The 19,681-nt window shown below is 41.6% G+C and overlaps 1 protein-coding gene across 3 annotated transcripts in view; it reads left to right on the top strand.

Moving 5' to 3' along the window:
- The window catches only part of GRIA3 (glutamate ionotropic receptor AMPA type subunit 3), a 288,598-nt gene that overhangs the window by 164,713 nt on the left and 104,204 nt on the right, over positions 1–19,681 (top strand). For all 3 annotated transcript variants that reach the window (XM_043457534.1, XM_043457533.1, XM_043457532.1), the window contains one exon: positions 12,761–12,814. In XM_043457534.1, the coding sequence (XP_043313469.1) occupies positions 12,761–12,814 (54 nt within the window). The remainder of the gene's footprint in view (positions 1–12,760; positions 12,815–19,681) is intronic.

Raw genomic sequence — 19,681 nt, 5'->3', positions numbered from 1 at the left:
AAGATTTATATTAACACGAGTGGAGACGGATCTGATTTTGTAGTGCAAAACGCTAACCGTGTGCACTCTGATTTCTTCCCAAAGCTCACAAAGCCGAAATCCCTTTCAGCTCTGCAGGCGCACCTCCTAAGAAATTAGAACATCACGTACCATCACACAGATACGGTGCTGAACATCCTGCCAACTGTCATCCTCTCACCTCTCGAGGGGCGTAGTTCAGAAGGTACTTGGTTTACAGCAGAGTAGAGGGAAAACATAAAAAGAGGAACACGCCTAGCATGGCCATATACGCTAAAACCACAACTCTGATTAGGAGACTTTCCTGGATTAAAGCAAGAATAAATACCGCCTTGTAGAGCTTTACACATTTTTTTTTTCAAAGCAGTTTTGCACAGCATCTCCTTCAATCCTCTGAGGTTGGTAGCATTCATAGTGTTTTCTCCATTATGTAGATGAAAAACGGACATAAGGTTAAATAACTTGCCTGAGATCACAGAGGTAAGAGCACTGAATTCTCCTTGTTTCCAAAAGAGCTATGCCCACTCTATGTCTAGAAGGACACATTTGGACAGCAGCCATGGAAGTCTTGCTAAACCATCTTAACTATGTCCTGCCCCAGTCAGCTCCCCTGCTTTTGGAAAGATATGGCAAATAACCTTTACTTTAGGCGTGGGCATTTCTCCTTCCCCCTTCATCACTCTGTTTCCTGAAAGAACAATTAAGATCCATCTGGGACTAATTATAGCGATTCTTGAATTTGAACCTGCAGCCATTACCCAATTGAGGACACTTATTTTAAATTAACTTGCCTGGTCAGAACACAGGTTTGGTTATCTTCAGAGCCCAATGCAGATAGGCACCAGCTCACTCAGACTTTTAATTAACCAGCTAAATAACCTGCACTGTGACAAACTGCCTATGATGTGATGGAGTCGTTCATTTGCATTCAGACAAGGATCAAAATGCATTGTCAGAGCTTCAGGGACTGAGTCCTAGAAACCTTCACACAGTCTCTTGTTCAAGGCTGTGAGCCTCTTGCCTTTGGTTCCTTCTAATTAGTTTTCCTGTGCTTTTGTTCACATTATCCAACATTCATCACAAGTGCAGCCTGTGATTAAACAATGACAACTCGTGTCATATGCTGATAGGGAATCGAAAATTGGAGTCATAATCTTATGAACCAAGCCTACGGCTTTAAGAAATAATTAGGGGAAACCAAAGGAAAATTCCCAGGGTGTCCTACAATAAAGGAGAATTTCCAAAGATTCAGGCTATAACTGCTCCTCACTTAGGTAATAATACATAATAACAGGAGGTGCTCAGTCTTTATTGAATTGGATCCATGGTGGGAGCTGATCATTCCACAGGAACCACGATAGCTCTTATGATTAGTAATTATTATTATGACTGCTCACACTTAGTGATTGGGCTTGGAGTCAGACACATCTGATTTTGACTCCAGGCTTCACCATTTCCTGCCTGTGAGGCCTCAGGCAAATCAGCCAACAGTTCTTTGTGCTTCAGTTTCCTAACATGGAAGATGAAATTGATAATAGTGCCTAACTTGCAAGGTTGTGGTGGGGATTTGATGAAATAAGACATGTTAAAAAAAATCACTTTCCACAGTGCCTTGTACACAGTAAGTGCTCAATAAATGTTAGCTTATGTTTGTTTTCTGTCCTATTCTACCACCAGACCTTGTCCAGGGCATCTTCCCACCTGGGATCCTCCTTCCCTTCTCTCTGCCAAAAACAATTCCCCACATCATTCAACATGTAGTCTAAAAGATATCTTCCTCTCCAGGGGGAAAGCCTTCCAACGTCTGAACTTGGCCAATGCCCATCCCCTTTACTTTTCTAGATTTTGTATTATTTTAAATGACACCTTCGATCTACTGCTTCATAAGCAATGTGGACTTTTCTCCAGGGTGTACTTAAGCCTTCCATGTTAGAAACCTTAAGTACCACATTGGTGCCATACAATGGGGGTACAAGTTGAGTAAAGAGAGAGGGGTGGGGGCTTCCTGGTGGCCCAATGGTCAAAACTCCATGCTTCCAATGCAGGGGGCCTGGATTTGATCCCTGCCCTGTCAGGGAAGTAAGACCCCACATGTTGCATGGTGTAGCCAAAAAATAAATTAAATTACTTTACAAAAAACAGACATGGAGGCATAAAGGGAAGTAATATTGCTTCAGCCCCCTTATATCTTGAGCCCTCTGCTGGGAATTCTGCATTTATGCCTTACAATAACCATAATGCAATAGGTGTCATTATGAGCCCTACTTTACATATGTGGGAAGTGAGGCTCAGTGAGGGAAATGACTTGTCCAAGGTCACTCAGCTACAATGAGGAGAAACTGGTGTTCTAGGACAGTCTGATTCCATAGGCCACTCCCACCACCATCACACTTTACTGCCTACCTCATTATTTTTATCAACTGCAGTGATGCAAATCAAAGCAATATGTAGATAACAGAGTGCGACATATGTGACATAAGGTCATTGCAGTTATAGCAGATGCTATTGGTGCTCCCCCCGCCTCCTTGATGGGCACTAGCCTTTTTTATACATGCCAACAGCATCCTATCGTCAGCACGTGCTATTCTCACTTGAAGTCAGATAAATCAGACAAAGTCAGATAAATCAGCGTTGGGGAGGAATTAATCCTCCTGACAGAAGCTACCAGCCAGTGGTGAATGGGAACTGAAAGACACAGACTTCAACTTCCTGGCCCTTCAGACAGGTGAGCAGCAGACCACTCCCAGAGGTGCTCAGACCCCCCTGTTCATCCGTGCACCTGTGCTGGCTTCTTTCCTTTTGCTGTCTCATGTCCTCACTCCCCTATCCACGCATCCTGGAATCACTCCCCAGTGAAACCACTGGTCCTCTAGTCTCTGTCTTAGGCTCTACCCAGAAATTCCTCCTTTGGCACCTCTCCCAGGCGTATGTGCAGGTGTCCCCAGGCTGGCCCCTGCCTGCCCAGGGCTTCCCAGGGCAGTTCTACAAGGGTGTACCCCATAAGTTCAATATCTCCCTTCCTACTCCTTTTCATGAGACTCAATCATGGACGATCCTGCTTTTAGTTTTTCAAAGTGCATTTATTATCATACGGATAGCTAGTTCTTTAAGTTCGGTGCGCATCACAGTAAACTGTGTGTTGAAACGCAGACTCCAGGGTCCTAAACCAGACTCTGTGAATCAGACTCTCGGAAGAGTGCTGCCCGGGTACTTGCATCTTCACAAACACCCAAGGTGATCCATGCCGCCCCAAGGTTGAGCCTCCAAGGAAGGTGGATTGTGTTCCTTAGTGTTGTCTCTACCACCACAGCCTCTGTGAATTCAAGTGAGAAAGCCTTGAATAGCCATGCCTCCCTTGCTCCTGAAATGAAGCGTAGATTGGCCAAGTCCAGTTGTTACTGTCAGAGTGGGGCGATCCGAGACCCCTGAGTAATGGTGTAGACATCCATCTTACTGACCGTGCCAAATTTCTGCTCTCACCCCTCTCACTGTCCCCCCGCCCCCATTCTCTTCTGAGGTAGAAACACTGTGACGCCTACACATGAAAAGTTAGGTGATGACCTGCACTTCTTTGTCTGTGGGCAGAACCATCCCCTGTCTCCCCACACACATCTTCTTCCGAGACACACTTTCTATGTGGTTTGAATTCATGGTCCTGATCAATGTTGGAGGCAGGACAGTGGCAGGTGGCAGTGTGAATTACTTTGGTGTCGGTTTACCCCCAGTTCAATTCACCCCTCTGCTCCTAAGTGCAAACCTCAGTTCCTTCCCTGTACCTCCAACCCAGAGCCAGACCAGTGCCCTCGATACCCCTCCACACCAAGTTCTGATGTCTCTCCAAATCCTTCACCCCATAGCAGCAGGAAACTACATCTCTCCATTTTAAGAGTGAGGACATAAAATCAGGGAAGGTTTCACGGAGGAGGCTGCATATGCAGTGTGCCTTGAAGGATAGATGTGATTGCCACAGAGGATAGATAGGGGAAACATCGCAGTAGGAATAAGGAAGGGAAAAATATAACTAAGATAGGTAGGATAAGCATTGGGCACTGTGTTAGGAGCTGTAGACATTGATACAGCATTTCATTTATTCCTCACTGCAATTCTGTGAGGTAGGTACTAATGATACACCCATTTTACAGACAAGTTCATTGAATCAGAGTTTAAGTTAACTGCCCAAAGTCACATAGCTATTAAAGGGCAAAGTAGGGACCTAAACCCAGGCAGTCTAGCCTATACTCTTGACCACCCTACTTCACTGCCTCTCAACTATTATGTTCCCTGTTTTACAGCTGGAAAACTGAAACTGAGAGGTCAAGTAACTTGCCTAATGTTTCACAGCTTGGACTTGGCAAAGCTGGGATGCACTGCCCTTAGCCGGTCACCTTTTCTTTACTATATAACCACTTATACGCCTTCTAACTTAGCTTTTCCAGTGAACCATATCAGTCACAATTTCTTATGGAGCCAACCCTGGCTTACCATCACAACAAATGCCTACAGTTGGTCCAAATAAAAATCTTCCCTCTAGTGTGTAAGCACTGTAAAACAGCAAGACTCTCCTGAAATCAAGAGAAATTGCCCTCTGAAATACATCTCTCTTTGTTTTCAAAATAGCATTCTCTTTAAGTCACCTGTTTGTCAGGCTCCCACTTATAAAAACCACAGGAAAAAAATTCTTTAGTTGGAGACAAAGTCTTTTCTCTCTCTAGCAGGTTATGAGTTAATCATCTTCAGTATGCGGTACATATTTCTGTTCTCACACTTCTCCTGATAGGTTATAGTTGTCTCTTAACTTGGCAATCTTTCCTACTCTATTGGTGGGATCCTCAGGCTAGGCATCAGGTTCTGGTGACCTCTGCCTCCCCAGGGTCTGGACCCAGGACTGGTACAGAGCAGGCCTTCAACAAATGTTCACTGAAAGAAGGAGTGAATGAAATGTGGTTAAGAGAAGCAGCCTTTCCATCCACTGGGTACTTCTGAGTCCAGTGGTATGCAGGTAAACTGACTTTCAAGGTGGGGCGGGGGTGGAGTCCTAATTTGTAGTGTTGGCTAATTTCTGTGATGTATTGGATTACCCCTAAAAATTCATTTGGGCTTTTCCATACCATCTTACAAAAACTCAAACTAACATTTTGGCCAGACCAATAAATATTTCCACCATGACTGACTTCAAGCTATCAATAGTTTATTGTATCAGTGTGATCACAAAAGTGCATGAGCTATCAGATGAGGAAGAGAATGGAAATTCAAATAGCGAAAGTGAAAGACCAAACCACACATTTGCAAATTAGGAGAATTCTGTGTTTTACAGCCCAGAAACTAAGCTTCTATCATTTGTCATCCATTTGCAAATTGAGATAAACTTAAACGACACGGCTCCCAGAAGAGAGAAACTTGCCAAGTAAGGAACTATCCTGAAAACCAAAGGCCCAGGAAGCATACTGGGTTTCTGAGATATATTTTCTTTTATTTGAAAATGAAGACATGTTTACTTGCTTCCTTCAGCAATCAGAAAATTTCCCAGAGTAGGGTGTCAAATGTTGGAAGCGTTGCACATACAGAAAATGCATTCACAGAGGCAAAATCAGGGAGTTCGAAGGAGAACATCTCATTTTCCACACCCCATGTTTCTTCCTCTCCCCTCCCAGCTTAAAGGCCTCAACATCCTGGGATGAACCTGGGTGTCTAAAACTCTACCCAAAACCATCCATAGTTTGGCTTTGCACAGTGTAATGGAGCTAATAAGTAAATGGTAGGATTTGAATCCAAAACCACCTGACTTCAAGGTTCACAGCTCTTTCTAGAACAGCATCTTTAACAAATACTTCTTGTAAGCTTTCAGAGTGATTCATATCACATCTATGAAGAGTTTTAAACTCTTACAAGTTTCAACTCTATCATTTCAAGTGAGATACTAGAATTCTTGATTCTGATAAATATCTACAGATGGGAAAGTATGGGTCCTGGGCCAGTGAAGGAAGTCTTGCAATATCCCGCCCATATCCAAGTGGTTGTGGCTGGAAAAAAACACATGTTGGAGTGACTACTCAGCCTTATGCCGGATGATGCCTTTCCTTTTTTCTTTAATCCAAGTAATGAATCCAGTGGCACTGCCAAGCCTTCTACTCACCACCTGTACAGTCCTTCAAGTAGGTCTTGAGATTCAAGATTATAGGGCTTTGGGTCCAATTATACAACATCTACAGAGAAAAGAAAAAAGATGCAACTTGATATTTAGCATAAAGTTGTAAATATTAAAACAAAAGTTGTAAGTGTGAACATAAAATAGTTGACAGTAAACTTCATAAAAGAATGCATAAAGGACACTGCTATTTAAAATATATTGTTTAAAATAAGTTATCAGTGATTTAGGGAGATAGCTGATACAAAATACAGAGACTACAAAAATCAGACATATGGCTATGTTGAAGAGAAACCAACGTTCTTTCTTGCTGTATTACTCTAGGTTGAATACTAGTTAAAATCACCCATACCTCACCTCCTGGGAAAAAAGCCTGCCGCTGCTGCTGCTAAGTTGCTTCAGTCGTATCTGACTCTGTGCGACCCCATAGATGGCAGCCCACCAGGCTCCGCCGTCCCTGGGATTCTCCAGGCAAGAACACTGGAGTGGGTTGCCATTTCCTTCTCCAATGCATGAAAGTGAAAAGTGAAAGGGAAGTCGCTTAGTCATGTCCAACTCTTTGAGACCCCATGGACTGCAGCCTACCAGGCTCCTTCGTCCATGGGATTTTCCAGGCAAGGTTACTGGAGTGGGGTGCCATTGCCTTCTCCAGGGAAGAAAGCCTAGAGTATTGCAAATAGAAATAGGGTGCTGTGAAAGGTCTTCTAGATGAGATACTTTAAGAAAAGACACAATGTTTGGAAATGCATCATTTTACTGGAAGTTAGGCTGATGAAAAAGTCCAGATGTTTTAAGTATTTATTATTTGCCCTATGACCAAGAACTCTAGCTGATCAAAGCTGCTGGGCTTCCTAAGTGGGGCAGTACAAGTAAATTGCCTTAGGAAAGCCTTTGTAAGTTTCCACATTTGTCATTTGTACACAGTCTGGGGCATTATCTGCTACCTCCCAAACTGTCCATCATCTTGCTCCTTTACAAGACTCATGACCCTTTGAAAGTAGATGGGGACACTCTTAAGATTTGAACCATAAGGCAAATAAAACTTCCTTTGGACAGGAAGACATGATCTACATTCTCTTCCCTAAAGACACAGCTGCATTAAGGCAATATTCGCCACTACTCCTGACAGTACACCAGAGGATTTGCAGTAACATCTGGATGAATAGATTTTGTTTTCACACAGTTGTATTTTCTCGTATGTAGTTTCATGGATATTATTGCTTTGGACACTACTAAATTTAAGTAAACAAGCAGTTATAGAGATAAATATCAAGAAAATGATAGTATTGTGGGGTATGTGGATAGATCACAAATTGTTAAGGAAATTTCTGAGGATATGAAATTTGAGAAATAATGTTTTAGGGTTAATACAATGAGGCATTCTCAGCAAGATCAACATGTGTTGAAATGGTCTCTTAGTCCTCCAGGCAAGAATGATCTGTTGCTCCTGCAACTTAGTTGTGGCTATTTATTGCCTCTTATTCATATGTTCTCATTGCCTCTCCCGCTGTTTAAGTCTTCTGCATATTCTATTCAGTCACAGTGAATGTAATATTGAAGTCTGGGAAGTGAAACTTCCGAAAGACATGTTCTTGGGTGAAATCTTTGTCCTCTAATCCTCACATCCTAGCATTTTATTGGATGCCATATTCAATTGCCTTCTCTCTGCATAAGCTTTCCCTGTAGACAATATACATGCTGATGAGATTTCTCGGTTGTCCTCCCATTTTCCTTCTTTGTGAAAAGCTTCAGCCTTTCTTTTTCCATCTGCACCCTCCCCATCGCCATTAGACTGACTCTGGTATGGGTGACTGACTCCTCTGCTTCACTAATCCAGCACATTTATTCAAGTCAGATGCCTGCAATATGGAGCCCTGACATTCAGTGTGTGCAGACTGAGATTATTAGAAAAATAATTCTAAAGAAATTGACTTCTGATATATGTTTACTAAGACTAAAGCAATTTAGTAGCTTGGGGTTTTCATTCAAGAAAATGAACGGCTTTTATCATATCTGATGGAAGGTTTCTTCTGGGAAGTCTGGCATATTCTGAAGCTGATTTCTGCTACATATATCAGAAGTTAATTCCTTTGGAATTATTTTTCTAATCTCAATCTGCTGAAATTAGATAGGTTGCCACAGGATAGCAGTATCTTCTTGTAACTGAGGAAGCAGAAAAGGGAGGGCGACTGAAAAAAACGTCTTCTCTTTGAACACACACACACACACACACACACACACACACACACACACGTGATCTAATAGTTTTTTCTTAAAGAGAAAATATCTATACAATGGATAAATCTGATGAATTAACGCCAGAAACCTGCTTCATCTCTCTCCCCAGCCCTCCAAACATTCTCAGGGTACCTAAATCAAAGAGAAACAGATTAAGGTGAATAGCAAGGCATGTTCTGTACTCAAAGCAAGATCAATCTTTATACATAGATCCTTTTTTGGCACTGATGTAGAAAACCCAAACATGGAGATACTTAGGTCTGCAAATAACCTAATCTGCATACCAGATGGATCTAAGGGGAAAAAACATAGACACTTTTCCACACATACATTTTTTTTTTAATGTGAGCATAGAAAAACAGATGCTTTTGCTCCCAAAGGGTCTGTGGGCCTCTCTCAAGTAGGCTTATGGAGCAATTTAACTTCAAATTTCTAAAATTATGCAGATTAAGCATTAAATTGGAAAAGAAAGGGCCTCTAGAAAACCAACTCAACATTTTCTGAATTATTTTTAGCTGCTCAATAATACCCAGCTCCCAATTTCCCAGAGAAGTAGATGGGGTGTCAACAAGGGGATGTCTCCCCTCAGTGGGTCGACTATGATTCCCTGACTTCTTTAACAAATAATTTAATGCTCTGCTATATGCATGGTTCAGTGAGTTCGTATATAAGAGCTTTTTCTCCTGTGAATGAAACTATTGTCTAAGTCTCACTGAATGAGGATTGTGGCACTTTTTTCTTTCAGGTCCTATTTGTGGGCATAAAAATAAATCTCCTTAAAACAATGAATTTTATCTACATTTCACACGTGTTCCCTTCTTGCACTGATCATATCTGCCATTGCATCAAGCCATCCATCTTCTCCAACAAAGCTTAGAAAGGCACAGCGAATATACAACATGGATTTGGGAACTGGGTAGTTCCTCCTGAAATTTCACAGTAGACTGTAAAATGGCTTTTATACTTGAAGTTCTGAAACTAATTCAGGAAGAGCGATTATAATTGCTATAAAAGCAAAGTTGAATATTCTCTTGGTTACCAGAGTCATTAAAGAACTGAGGGTACAATTTATGCCTTGTTCATTTGTAACAGATGAAAAGAAGAAAGATTTAAGACTAACTGAACAAGAACCGCTGTCATTAACTAGTTCATTTGTGCACAGTATTACACACAAGCCTTCCATCCCACCCTTCTTCCCACAAGCCCTGCACCAAAAATTCAAGAAAAGGAAAGACAAGAGCAAAACATGACACTTTTGGCAGTGAGGCCTCACTTAGCTCACATCAGTAGGATCGTTGCTGTCCTATGTAAGTAAGATTTCGAGATAATTGAAATGTATTATCTTAGGTATTGGGACTTTGAGCATTTCTGATGGAAACCATCCCTAAAATGTATTCTAATTTCCCCAGGTTTTTCAGCAGAAATTACTGAACACAGCAAGCCATACTCTGATGACTCAGACACTCAGGATGAACATCCATGATTATACTGTAGTACAATGTCGTCTATTTTTTTTTTTCCGGACTCCTCCTTCCTCTTTAAGTCAGTCTGTCACTTCCTCTGTACCTCATTCTAACATCTCTCCCCTCTCTCCATAGACACCTCCTTCAATTTGTAGCTTTTCATTTACTGTGAACTGGAAAACCAAGATTGGTAGGAACTGTAAGTTAAATAAGACTGAAGAAGGCGCTGAAAGTAAAGATGAAGAAATAATTACAGCCTTTAAGTCTCTGTGACACCTAAAGGTTCCTATCTTTAGATAACTTTCCCATCTCTTCCAGTTTAAGCTTAATTTCAAAAGGGTAGTACTGTGAGAGAGCTACATTCAAATAAGTGAGTTTGTTTGACACAGACCATCTGGGCATGGGTTAAAGTGGGTATTGTAATAGCTTCCAGTTTTTCTGAAACTGAGAAACAATATCTTAGTACATGACCCCTCTCCACAGTTATTTAACCCCACATCATTACATGATGCACATCCCAAACTCTTTTGCAGATGTTATTCAGTTTGATCCTGACAACACTGCTGAGATAGGAAAGGCCAGGCTCATGGTCCAAGATTACAGATAAGGTGATGGAGGCTGGAGAAAGTTAAGTGATTTGCCTATAACCAAGCTGAGTACGTGACAAGGTTGGGCACCTGGGTTCTCTTTGAGGGGCTCATCTAACAATACTTATGTTTTCTATGGCTCCCTCTTGTCTTCCTGATTCTCCAAAGGAGACTAAAGCCTGCGTATGGCGAGACAGACTTACTCTGTTTCCTTTGGGCTCACTTCTTTCTTTCTCTCCAAGCTCTACCAGATGTCTTAGGAATCTGACTCATTTTTCTAACAGAACTCAAACCCCCCTGATTTTATTGTGTTGAAGGTTGTCAGGGAATTAAAAATTCAACAAATGTATGGTCCCAACTTGCCATCAAAAGTTAACAGATGTCACCAGGAAGGGTGTTTTTTGCCAGCGGACACTGAAGAATACATCCCAGCAGATACCTAACAGCTCATTTTATGTCATGGCAGTGTGAGAAATCACCTCCTCAAGACAATCATTAACCTTTCATTCCCTCCATAAATAATCAGTTGGATATGTGGCTTATATTTTAAATTAATTGAAATCAGCTCTCTCCCTCTCTGGACTTGAAATGACTGGAAATAAGCATGCTATTTACATATGTGTTTCCATTCCTCTATCCCTCCCAGCAGACTGTGGACGTCTCTTCGTCCTCTTCTCTAAGAACCTAAAGTCATTATTGACATTTGACATTTAGCACATATTAAGAAACCATGTAATGTACTGCCAAGAGTGGATTCTGAAGGTACACAGACCTACGTTCTAAGTCCAGCTTTGGTATTTCTTAGCTATGTGGCCTTGGGTAAATTACAAAAATTCTCTTTGGTTGAGATTCCTCATCTGCAAAATGAAACCAGTGGTACTTAAGCTGTTAAATTGTTCCAGGGAATACAGCACCTAGCATAGTGCCTGACATATACTAGGCACTCAGTTACGGGTAGCTGGTTTTAATATTATCATTATGGCCCTTTATATGTAGTTCTGATTTGAGATGTATACAACATTGTTGTTTTCTCCAGTTGTTCTTAGACTCTTGACAGCTGTGTCCGTAGAAGAATGTATGATGATGTTTAATGGCCCCTTATTTGCACAGGTTCCAAATACGATATTCATACTTTTGTGTTATGTTTCTAGAAGAGGGCTCGTAAAGCAAAATTAGCTTCAAGCGTCTGTAAAACCTGGTTCTGCCTCTGGTAGTGTCTTTAACCTCTATTTTATCCCCCGTCCTGTTCCCACTCCCATATACTACTCTGCACATAGTCAGTCCTCAATAAAATGACATTTTATAAAATCCTTAATTAACCAGAATTTTTCCAGTACCTAACTGTAAGGAAATAAGCTTATGTCAGGTATTTCGTCAAAAACTTCCAACTGCCAACCGATACATTTAGTTGGAAAGTACTCAATCCACTTATATGTTTTCAGATAATAAAAATGCGCTGTGTGAACTGTAAAACTTGGTGTCAATACAGTGTTTCTCATGAAAATTAGGCTAAGAGTGATGACCTTAAGGCACGGTTTCTCAGCCTCAGCACTACTGACACTTCAGGCTGGATAATTCTTTGCTGTGGGGGCTGCCCTGTACAAGGTCACCCGTCCCAGATAGGACAACCAAAATGTCTCCAGGCATCACCAAATGTCCCCTAGGGGAAAATCCCCTCCCCCACAGCCTAGGGTGTCATAGCACCAAAAGAGGTACAGATGTTCACAAGTCTTTCATAGGAAAAGGCAGGCATGCATTTTAGGATAGTTTTTTTTTCCCCTCAAATCACTTCTGCTAGAAAAGTTTTCAATAAGCCAAAGCAACCTCGATTAACCTGAAAATCCCATTAACCCCATTCCCTGTGTGTTCTATTCCCTAAGCATTCCAGATAAAGAAAGAAAAATGTACCATACATTCTATTTTCTAATTTGTATGCAAAGTTCAGCCCATTTTCTGGCTCAGCAGCTAAGTACAGAAATCCAGTTCATGGGTGAGGGCTCATCAGCTTCATCACTTTTGCCATCTATTTTAAGTGACACTGATGCTACTGACCTGGAAGTTTAGAGAGCTTCTTTTGCCCCTGTTGTTGACATTTTTAGCTTTCATATTAGCAATTCGTCCTGTTATCCTCTGCCTGAAAGTAAAATGCAACAAAAAGCAATCTGGCCCAATTCACTATGATTTACTGTGTATAAAAGACCTAACACTTTGTCAATTATTTAAAAGTAATTTGCTGTAGCCATCCCAATGATTGTGCAATTGAAAAATGTCCTTGAGTAAGCAATATTTATTATCTTTTATTTCTGCAGGTTGTGATCCTGGGGAAACATTCAAGAGGTTACCACTACATGCTTGCTAACCTGGTAAGAACAGCAGAGTTCAAGTTTTCCAGGGCATTATACCCTGTTTAGTTTGTGTCACCTGTAATTATCCCAAAAAGAAATATGAGAGAAACCTAATGTGTTTTCTAGACACTTGGAGAAATGAGTCCATAAATACGAAAACCTGAATGCAATAGCCTGTTCTCAATTATGCTGTCTCTGTTTTAGCTATAAAGCTTATATTCTCTCCTCATTTAAAAAATAATAATTTGATATGATTCTTCACTGATTATTCTTAGATTTAACTTGGATTTGAAATGTCAACCATTTTAATCAGGTTTGAAATGTAAAACAAGGAACAGAGGATACAAGAAACACACTCTTTCCCCCAATTAATCCAAGCATATGTGTACATTTCTACTGGATTTGTCTTTCTAGAAATAGTCCACTATCGAATCTTTTCAAACCAGATGTGAAAAAGTAGGCTTGAACAAGGAACATTCAGTGATCTTGTTAAAGGGTATTGCCACCCTTCTAAGTATAGTAAAATCCAACTTGAATCTTTAACTTCAAAGTCCCCATGCCTTTAAACTTTGTGACATTCTAGAAATTAGTATTTCATTAAGGTTGGTTTATAGCTCTTCTTTCTCTGAAAGGACAATTGGTTTAGGAATTATAAAATGGGTTCTAAATCGGTAATATCTGTTTGGCAGTGCTTCTGAATAATACTATCTCCCTGAAATGAAAGGGGAATGCTAAATTATCACTGTGATACTAAGAATTTGTTAAATTATTACATAATATGAGTTCTAGCCCCAAATTTATTTCATTAGCACAAGAGAATCATTATAGAGCTCTTAAACCAAAAGAATAGAAACAAAGGTGAGAGATTATTGTAATTATATTCTTATATTTCTTAAATCAAAGAAAAATATCTTATTTTGTTTTAATAATGGTTTTTTTAATGGGTAAGAAAATGTTACTTAAACCTCCTTCTTAAGTGCATGCACTCAAACACTTGTAAGATTAGAGCCACTGCTTTGAAATGTTGTATGCATCTTCTCCAATAAATTGCTCAAAGTGGAGCACTTCAGTCCATTGTAGGGATAAACGGATTGATTCTTTTGGGAGGAGAAATCTTGATTCTTAATTTACATCTGAGTACATCCAATTTGTTTTTAGGCAACTGATAAGTAAAGGATGTTTGTTGACTCACTGGGGGTTAGACCAGGGCTCGGCAGGAAACATGGAAGTTACAGGAAGGTACCTGAGGCACTTACTGATGGATTTTTTACCATCACTTCCCCACCCATAAATATTTTGCTTTCTCTCCTTCCTTCCTTCCTTCCTCTCTTTCTTACTTCTTTCCTCTCCCTTTCTCCTTTCCTCTGCCTAGGGTTCACTCATCACTGATGATATATGAGATGACTTTAGATAGTGCACACACAAACTTTTTTTATTATAATGGTAAATGTGTTTATTTACTATGCATTAGAAAAACATAAAACTAGCACATCAAAATCCAAACTTTATGGATGGTGTTACTTCATACAGGGTTAGAGATTTAACAGCAAAGGACATAAATTTTTATCTGTCAAATATATCAAGTAAACAATAGCATGTTGCTATAAACAGATAGAGCAAAATCTGTTTAGGTTATATGCAGTTGTGGTGCTACATGGATGACTGAAGTTTGGGGAAGAGTATTGAACTAGGGGTCAGAAGGTTTGGATTGTCATACTGACTTGGCTACTAGCTAGCTATGGGACGTTGAGTAGGTCACCTCACCTTTGACAACCTCAGTTTCCTTGCTATAAAACTCAGATGGGAGTGGGGAGTTCATTGATGTATTGCTTGGGTCCTTTGGAAGCAGATACCAACATATATGTGGAGGTACAAGACAATTTATTGGGAGTAATACCTGTGAAAAATAAAAGGGAGAAGAACACAACATAGGTCTGATACCAGCAAAGGAAGGAAGTTTCATAAAAAGATCTTCAGACCATGGGATAGCACAACAGGGAGCTCCCCCATGCTGACCCTAAATGGCAAGCCATTGTACCCCAACCTTGTTCAGCCATTGGCTGGCAGCTGTCTGGGAAGCACACACCTCTCGCTTGAGAACTGAGGCAAACCCTGAAGGCACCTGAAGCTAGAGACTGTTGGCCAACTCAAGTCCTGGAGGCAGTTTCTGTGTTAAAAGATCTGAGCCTGAACCAAGTACATCAGTGACTGTCTCAGTTGGCCGAAGGTGACTAGATGATCTCTAAAGACCTTGCCCATCCTGGATTTCTAACTGGGCCCCCCTAATCCTACTGACAATCCTTCAGCACTTTGGTTTCCATTTGGAGAGCCAGACCTGATGGAAGGGAAAGAATATGGAGTGACAGAACAGCAAGAGAGAATCATTAGGACAAGGCTGGGGAGAAGAATGGTCAGCTGGGTGCCTACCACAGATCTCAAAATTGTGCAACCACGGAAGGATGCCTACTACAGGAATAAGCAAAGTCCCTTTCCTCAGAAGGAATGGAATATATAGTGTCATGTCAGTCTGGATGATGAAAACGTGAATTTGTTTGCCATACTTTCAGCAGCCACTCCTTCTCTTCCTCTAGTGACCTTCTTTCCATTTACACCGAGCCACATGTTTCCATAAGCTCCTATTCTCTATATCAAATTTCATATGGTCAATACAGATAGGAATTGTTACTGATCTCTGATAAAATATGAGATGCATTATCTCTTCTGTGGTTACCAGATTTTTTAAGCAGATAAAAATACCCCAAAGACACATATACATATAAACACACAGCAAACCATAAGGATTTAGACAACCAAAAACGGGTAAGTGGAGCTAAGAAGGTGTTTCCTTTCAAGATGAGCCAGCTGAATAAAAGTTGAGGACACACACAAGGGAACAAGTTCTTGTCTGAACCTTGGAGCAACAACTATACAGGACCACTGCCTTCTTCTACAAATGCAAAGTCAAAAACACTCACACTGCTTGCCTAAGCTTTCCGGAACCACTTGCCCCAGAGCTCCAAACATCCCCTTTGCTGCCGGGTCCTATCTATCTGGCAAATACTTCCATGTGCTTTTTTACATGGACCTTTCCTGGTAGCAATCCTAAAATGAGAAGACTTGGATATTCTGTGACTGCTTCAAGTCAAGGTCAAGGTCACAGGTCAAGGTGTTCATTTCAGAATGAACAACAGGATGCAAAAACTAACTTGTTGAAATCCCTGGAAAAAACAAAAGATTTCGGAGCATAGGCCAGAGATGTGATCTGGTCAGGGCAGAAGTGGACATGCCAGTAACAAAAGAGTAAGTAAGTCTCTTGCAAATTCTGTATCAGTTGGTGGTGTCATTTCTTTTTTTTTTTTTTTTAAGGTCTTTTTTTTTTTTTTTCATTTATTTTTACTAGTTGGAGGCTAATCACTTTTTTGTAGTGGTTTTTGCCATACATTGACATGAATCAGCCATGGATCCACATGTGTTCCCCATCCCGATCCCCCCTCCCGCCCCCCTCCCCATCCCATCCCTCCAGGTCTTCCCAGTGCACCAGCCCTGAGCACTTGTCTCATAGATTTTAATGGAGTATGGCTGCTCTACAATGTTGTGTTAGTGTCTGCTATACAGCAAAGTGAATCAATTATACATAAACATGTATCTCCTCTTTTTTTAATTTCCTTCCAATTTAGGTCACCACAGAGCATAGAGTTCCCTGTGGTATACAATAGGTTCTCCTTAGCTGTCTATTTTATACATGAACGTGAAAGTGTTAGTCATACAGTCACGTCTGACTCTTTGCGACCCCATGGACTGTTACCTGCCAGGCTCCTCTGTCCATGGAATTCTCCAGGCAATAATACTGGGGTGGGTAGCCCCTCCCTTCTCCAGGGGATCTTCCTGACCTAAGGATTGAACCTGGGTCTCCTGCATTACAGGCAGATTCTGTACCATCTGAGCCACTAGGGAAGCCCCTATTTTATACATGAAAGTAAAAGTGAAAGTGTTAGTCACTCAGTCATGCCTGATGCTTTGCAATTCCATGGACTGCAGCCTACCAGGCTCCTCTGTCCATGGGATTTTCCAGACAAAGATACTGGAGTGGTTTGCCATTTCCTTCTTCAGGGAATCTTCCGGACCCAGGGGTCGAACCTGGGTCTCCTGCACTGCAGGCAGATTCTTTACCATCTGAGCCGCCAGGGAAGCCCAATTTTATACATAAAAGTGAAGTGAAGTCGCTCAGTCATGTCCAACTCTTTGCGACCCCATGGACTGTAGCCCACCAGGCTCCTCCATCCATGGGATTCTCCAGGCAAGAGTACTGGAGTGGGTTGCCATTTCCTTCTCGAGGGGATCTTCCTGATCCAGGGATTGAACCCAGGTCTTCTGCATTGCAAGTGGATTCTTTACCAACTGAGCCACCAGGGAAGCCCCCAAAGGTGGTATATTAGAGACTAAAATTTGAAAAACATGCCAAGGTGACTTCCAGCTCCTCATTTCTTCCCTCCTAGAGGGTCTGTTTGGACCGGGGAAGGCCAGGAGTGAAAGTTTAGGCACAGCAGCTGGGTGGACACTGAGGATGTAAGTGGGGGAACACAACCAGCACGTCATTAGCCTTGGAATATCAAGTCACCAGGCAGATTTCAAGTCAGTCCAAGTGGGCAAAAGCCAAGAGAGGTGTTGGGTACCCTTAGCTACAATCTAAACAGAGCTGCAGCTCTGAAGGATCCATCAAAACTGTCTGACAGTTCACACACACACACACACACACCCCACACACACACAAACTGGATCTGAGTTGAGATGGTCCAACAACAGATATTCAGTACCCAGCCCCCGAAATAAAGCAAAAATCTCCAAGCATCTGAGGTGCTCCTGTGAGACTGAGCCATGGTAGGACTCATTGAGTCCTGCGCCAGTTAACTCAGCCTTAGAAGATGTGACAGTTTCCTTGCCGAGGCTGAGACTGATCCCAGGGTTGGAGACAGTTGGGGTCCGTACAGGAGCAAGTAATGCAGTGTCAGTTGCAAGCGGTAGGGGGCCATGGGAGCAGGAGATCAAGTTAGCCATTGTGCCAGGGGAGAAAGAGGAAAGGAAACTATCTGAGATGCCACCCTCCTGTGCTACCTGTTTTATGTAGACTTTCTCTTTAATGTCTCCAGTGAGAAGAGCCTTCTTACCTACTCACTTCCCCAAGCTTTTTAGATATTGGGAAATGGCCTCCGAAAAGACACAGGATTTGTCCAGAGTCTCCCAGCGAATCTACTATCAAGCTAGGTTTCCAATCCACATTGGTCAGACTGTTTACCAAGAGAACCTTGCTCTTCTCATTTTACCCATTCAAGCATCTCAGTGAGACAGAAGGACAGCCTCACGAAGGTCACAAAAGAACATTTGCAAAGACACACATGTATATGAATGATGTATAAACCATAAATTTATGAGGGTGAAGTAATCAGAAAAAGGCTGAAAAAAAAAAACAAGGACAGCATCTCTATCAGTCCCCCCGACACATTCATTTCTTATTCATTCTCTCTCTCCCTCCCTCCCCTCCTCTCCCCCCTTCTCTTTCCCTCTCTCTCTCACACACACACAGTCCTCTCCCCTGCTTTCTCATCCCCCTCCTTTCTCTTGCTCTCTCTTCTCTCTTTCCTTCCCCATCTGCCCCATTCATATGATTAGTCTGCCAGGAAATAATGATGGGGATTACTAGACTGTATCGAATTTTTCTAAAATTTTACTAAAACATAAGCCTTATTCAAAAAATTGAACCCCAAAGAGAAATCCAGGAGTAACCTAAGCTCGAACAAGTGAACTCTGCAACTTACCAGATCTTGGGATGTACCTGAAACAGAGAGGGGCCCACTTTGTTTAAAGAGAAAACAATTTTGAATGAGACTGAGTCATGCTGTTTTGCTTGCCAGTAACAACTGTTCCCTTCTGCTCCCTTCCCCTCCCAGGCCTTCTTGTTCTGTTCTCTACTCTTTGCCTTCTTTTGTTCTTCCATTTTTAATGTTCTAAATAAAAAATTCAAATGTTCAAAGTCACGTGTTGTGATCGCTGACACCTCCGCAGATGGAATGTAAACACAGACCTCACTCGGCTGGAGCCTGGCCTTGCAGGCAAGGGAGGTGGGCTCCAGCTCCCTCTGGTCCCCAATGCCAGGAGCCCAGTCACCTACCCTGGGAACACAAGTGCTCTGGTGGTACAGGATTGATGTTCTTCTCCAAATGGAGACAGGACACAGCAAAGTATGAAGGGAATGAGGAACCAGGACTGGGCAGGGGTCCAATGTCCTACTGTTCGTTTCGAAAGGCATAGGCAGTTGTCAGCTTGAAGTAGCCAACTTTGAAACTCTCATTTCCCCTGTCCAAAAACGCCTCCATTATAGTCATCCCTTCCTCCCCCTGAAATTAACAAGGAAAGATCACTTCCTACTCAATGTTCTAGCAAGATGCATTGAAAGAATTCTATTTTCTCCCCCAGGCCCCCCACATCATATCCTCTAAACCAGTGTTTCTCAAATTATCTGTAAAGAAAGGCCAGATTTCCCCCCAAATACTCACACAATAAAAGCACAACAAAAACAAATGACTAAAAAACATGAAATAAACAAGACATAAAATAATGCACAATTATTTAGTGTTAGATTCAACAGCCATATTACCCTGGCAAATTGTTATAAAGGCTTACACTCAATTTCTTTCCTTCTATCATCTCAGACTGGTAACAAACAGCAGACCAGCACCAGTCTACACATACTTGCAGAAGGAAGAAAAAACCAAATGTACCTTTTGAACAACCCAATTTAAAAAGAGAGAGATCAGTGGCTATTTTTCCCACTAATTGCACTTATGTCAACTCATAATTATTTGTATACAAATAACTCCCACTGGACTG

The sequence above is a fragment of the Cervus canadensis genome, chromosome X (assembly GCF_019320065.1).
Source record: "Cervus canadensis isolate Bull #8, Minnesota chromosome X, ASM1932006v1, whole genome shotgun sequence".
Lineage (NCBI taxonomy): Eukaryota > Metazoa > Chordata > Mammalia > Artiodactyla > Cervidae > Cervus > Cervus canadensis.
Note: the sequence above shows the minus strand (reverse complement) of the source record. Positions and strands in the feature narration are given on the sequence as shown.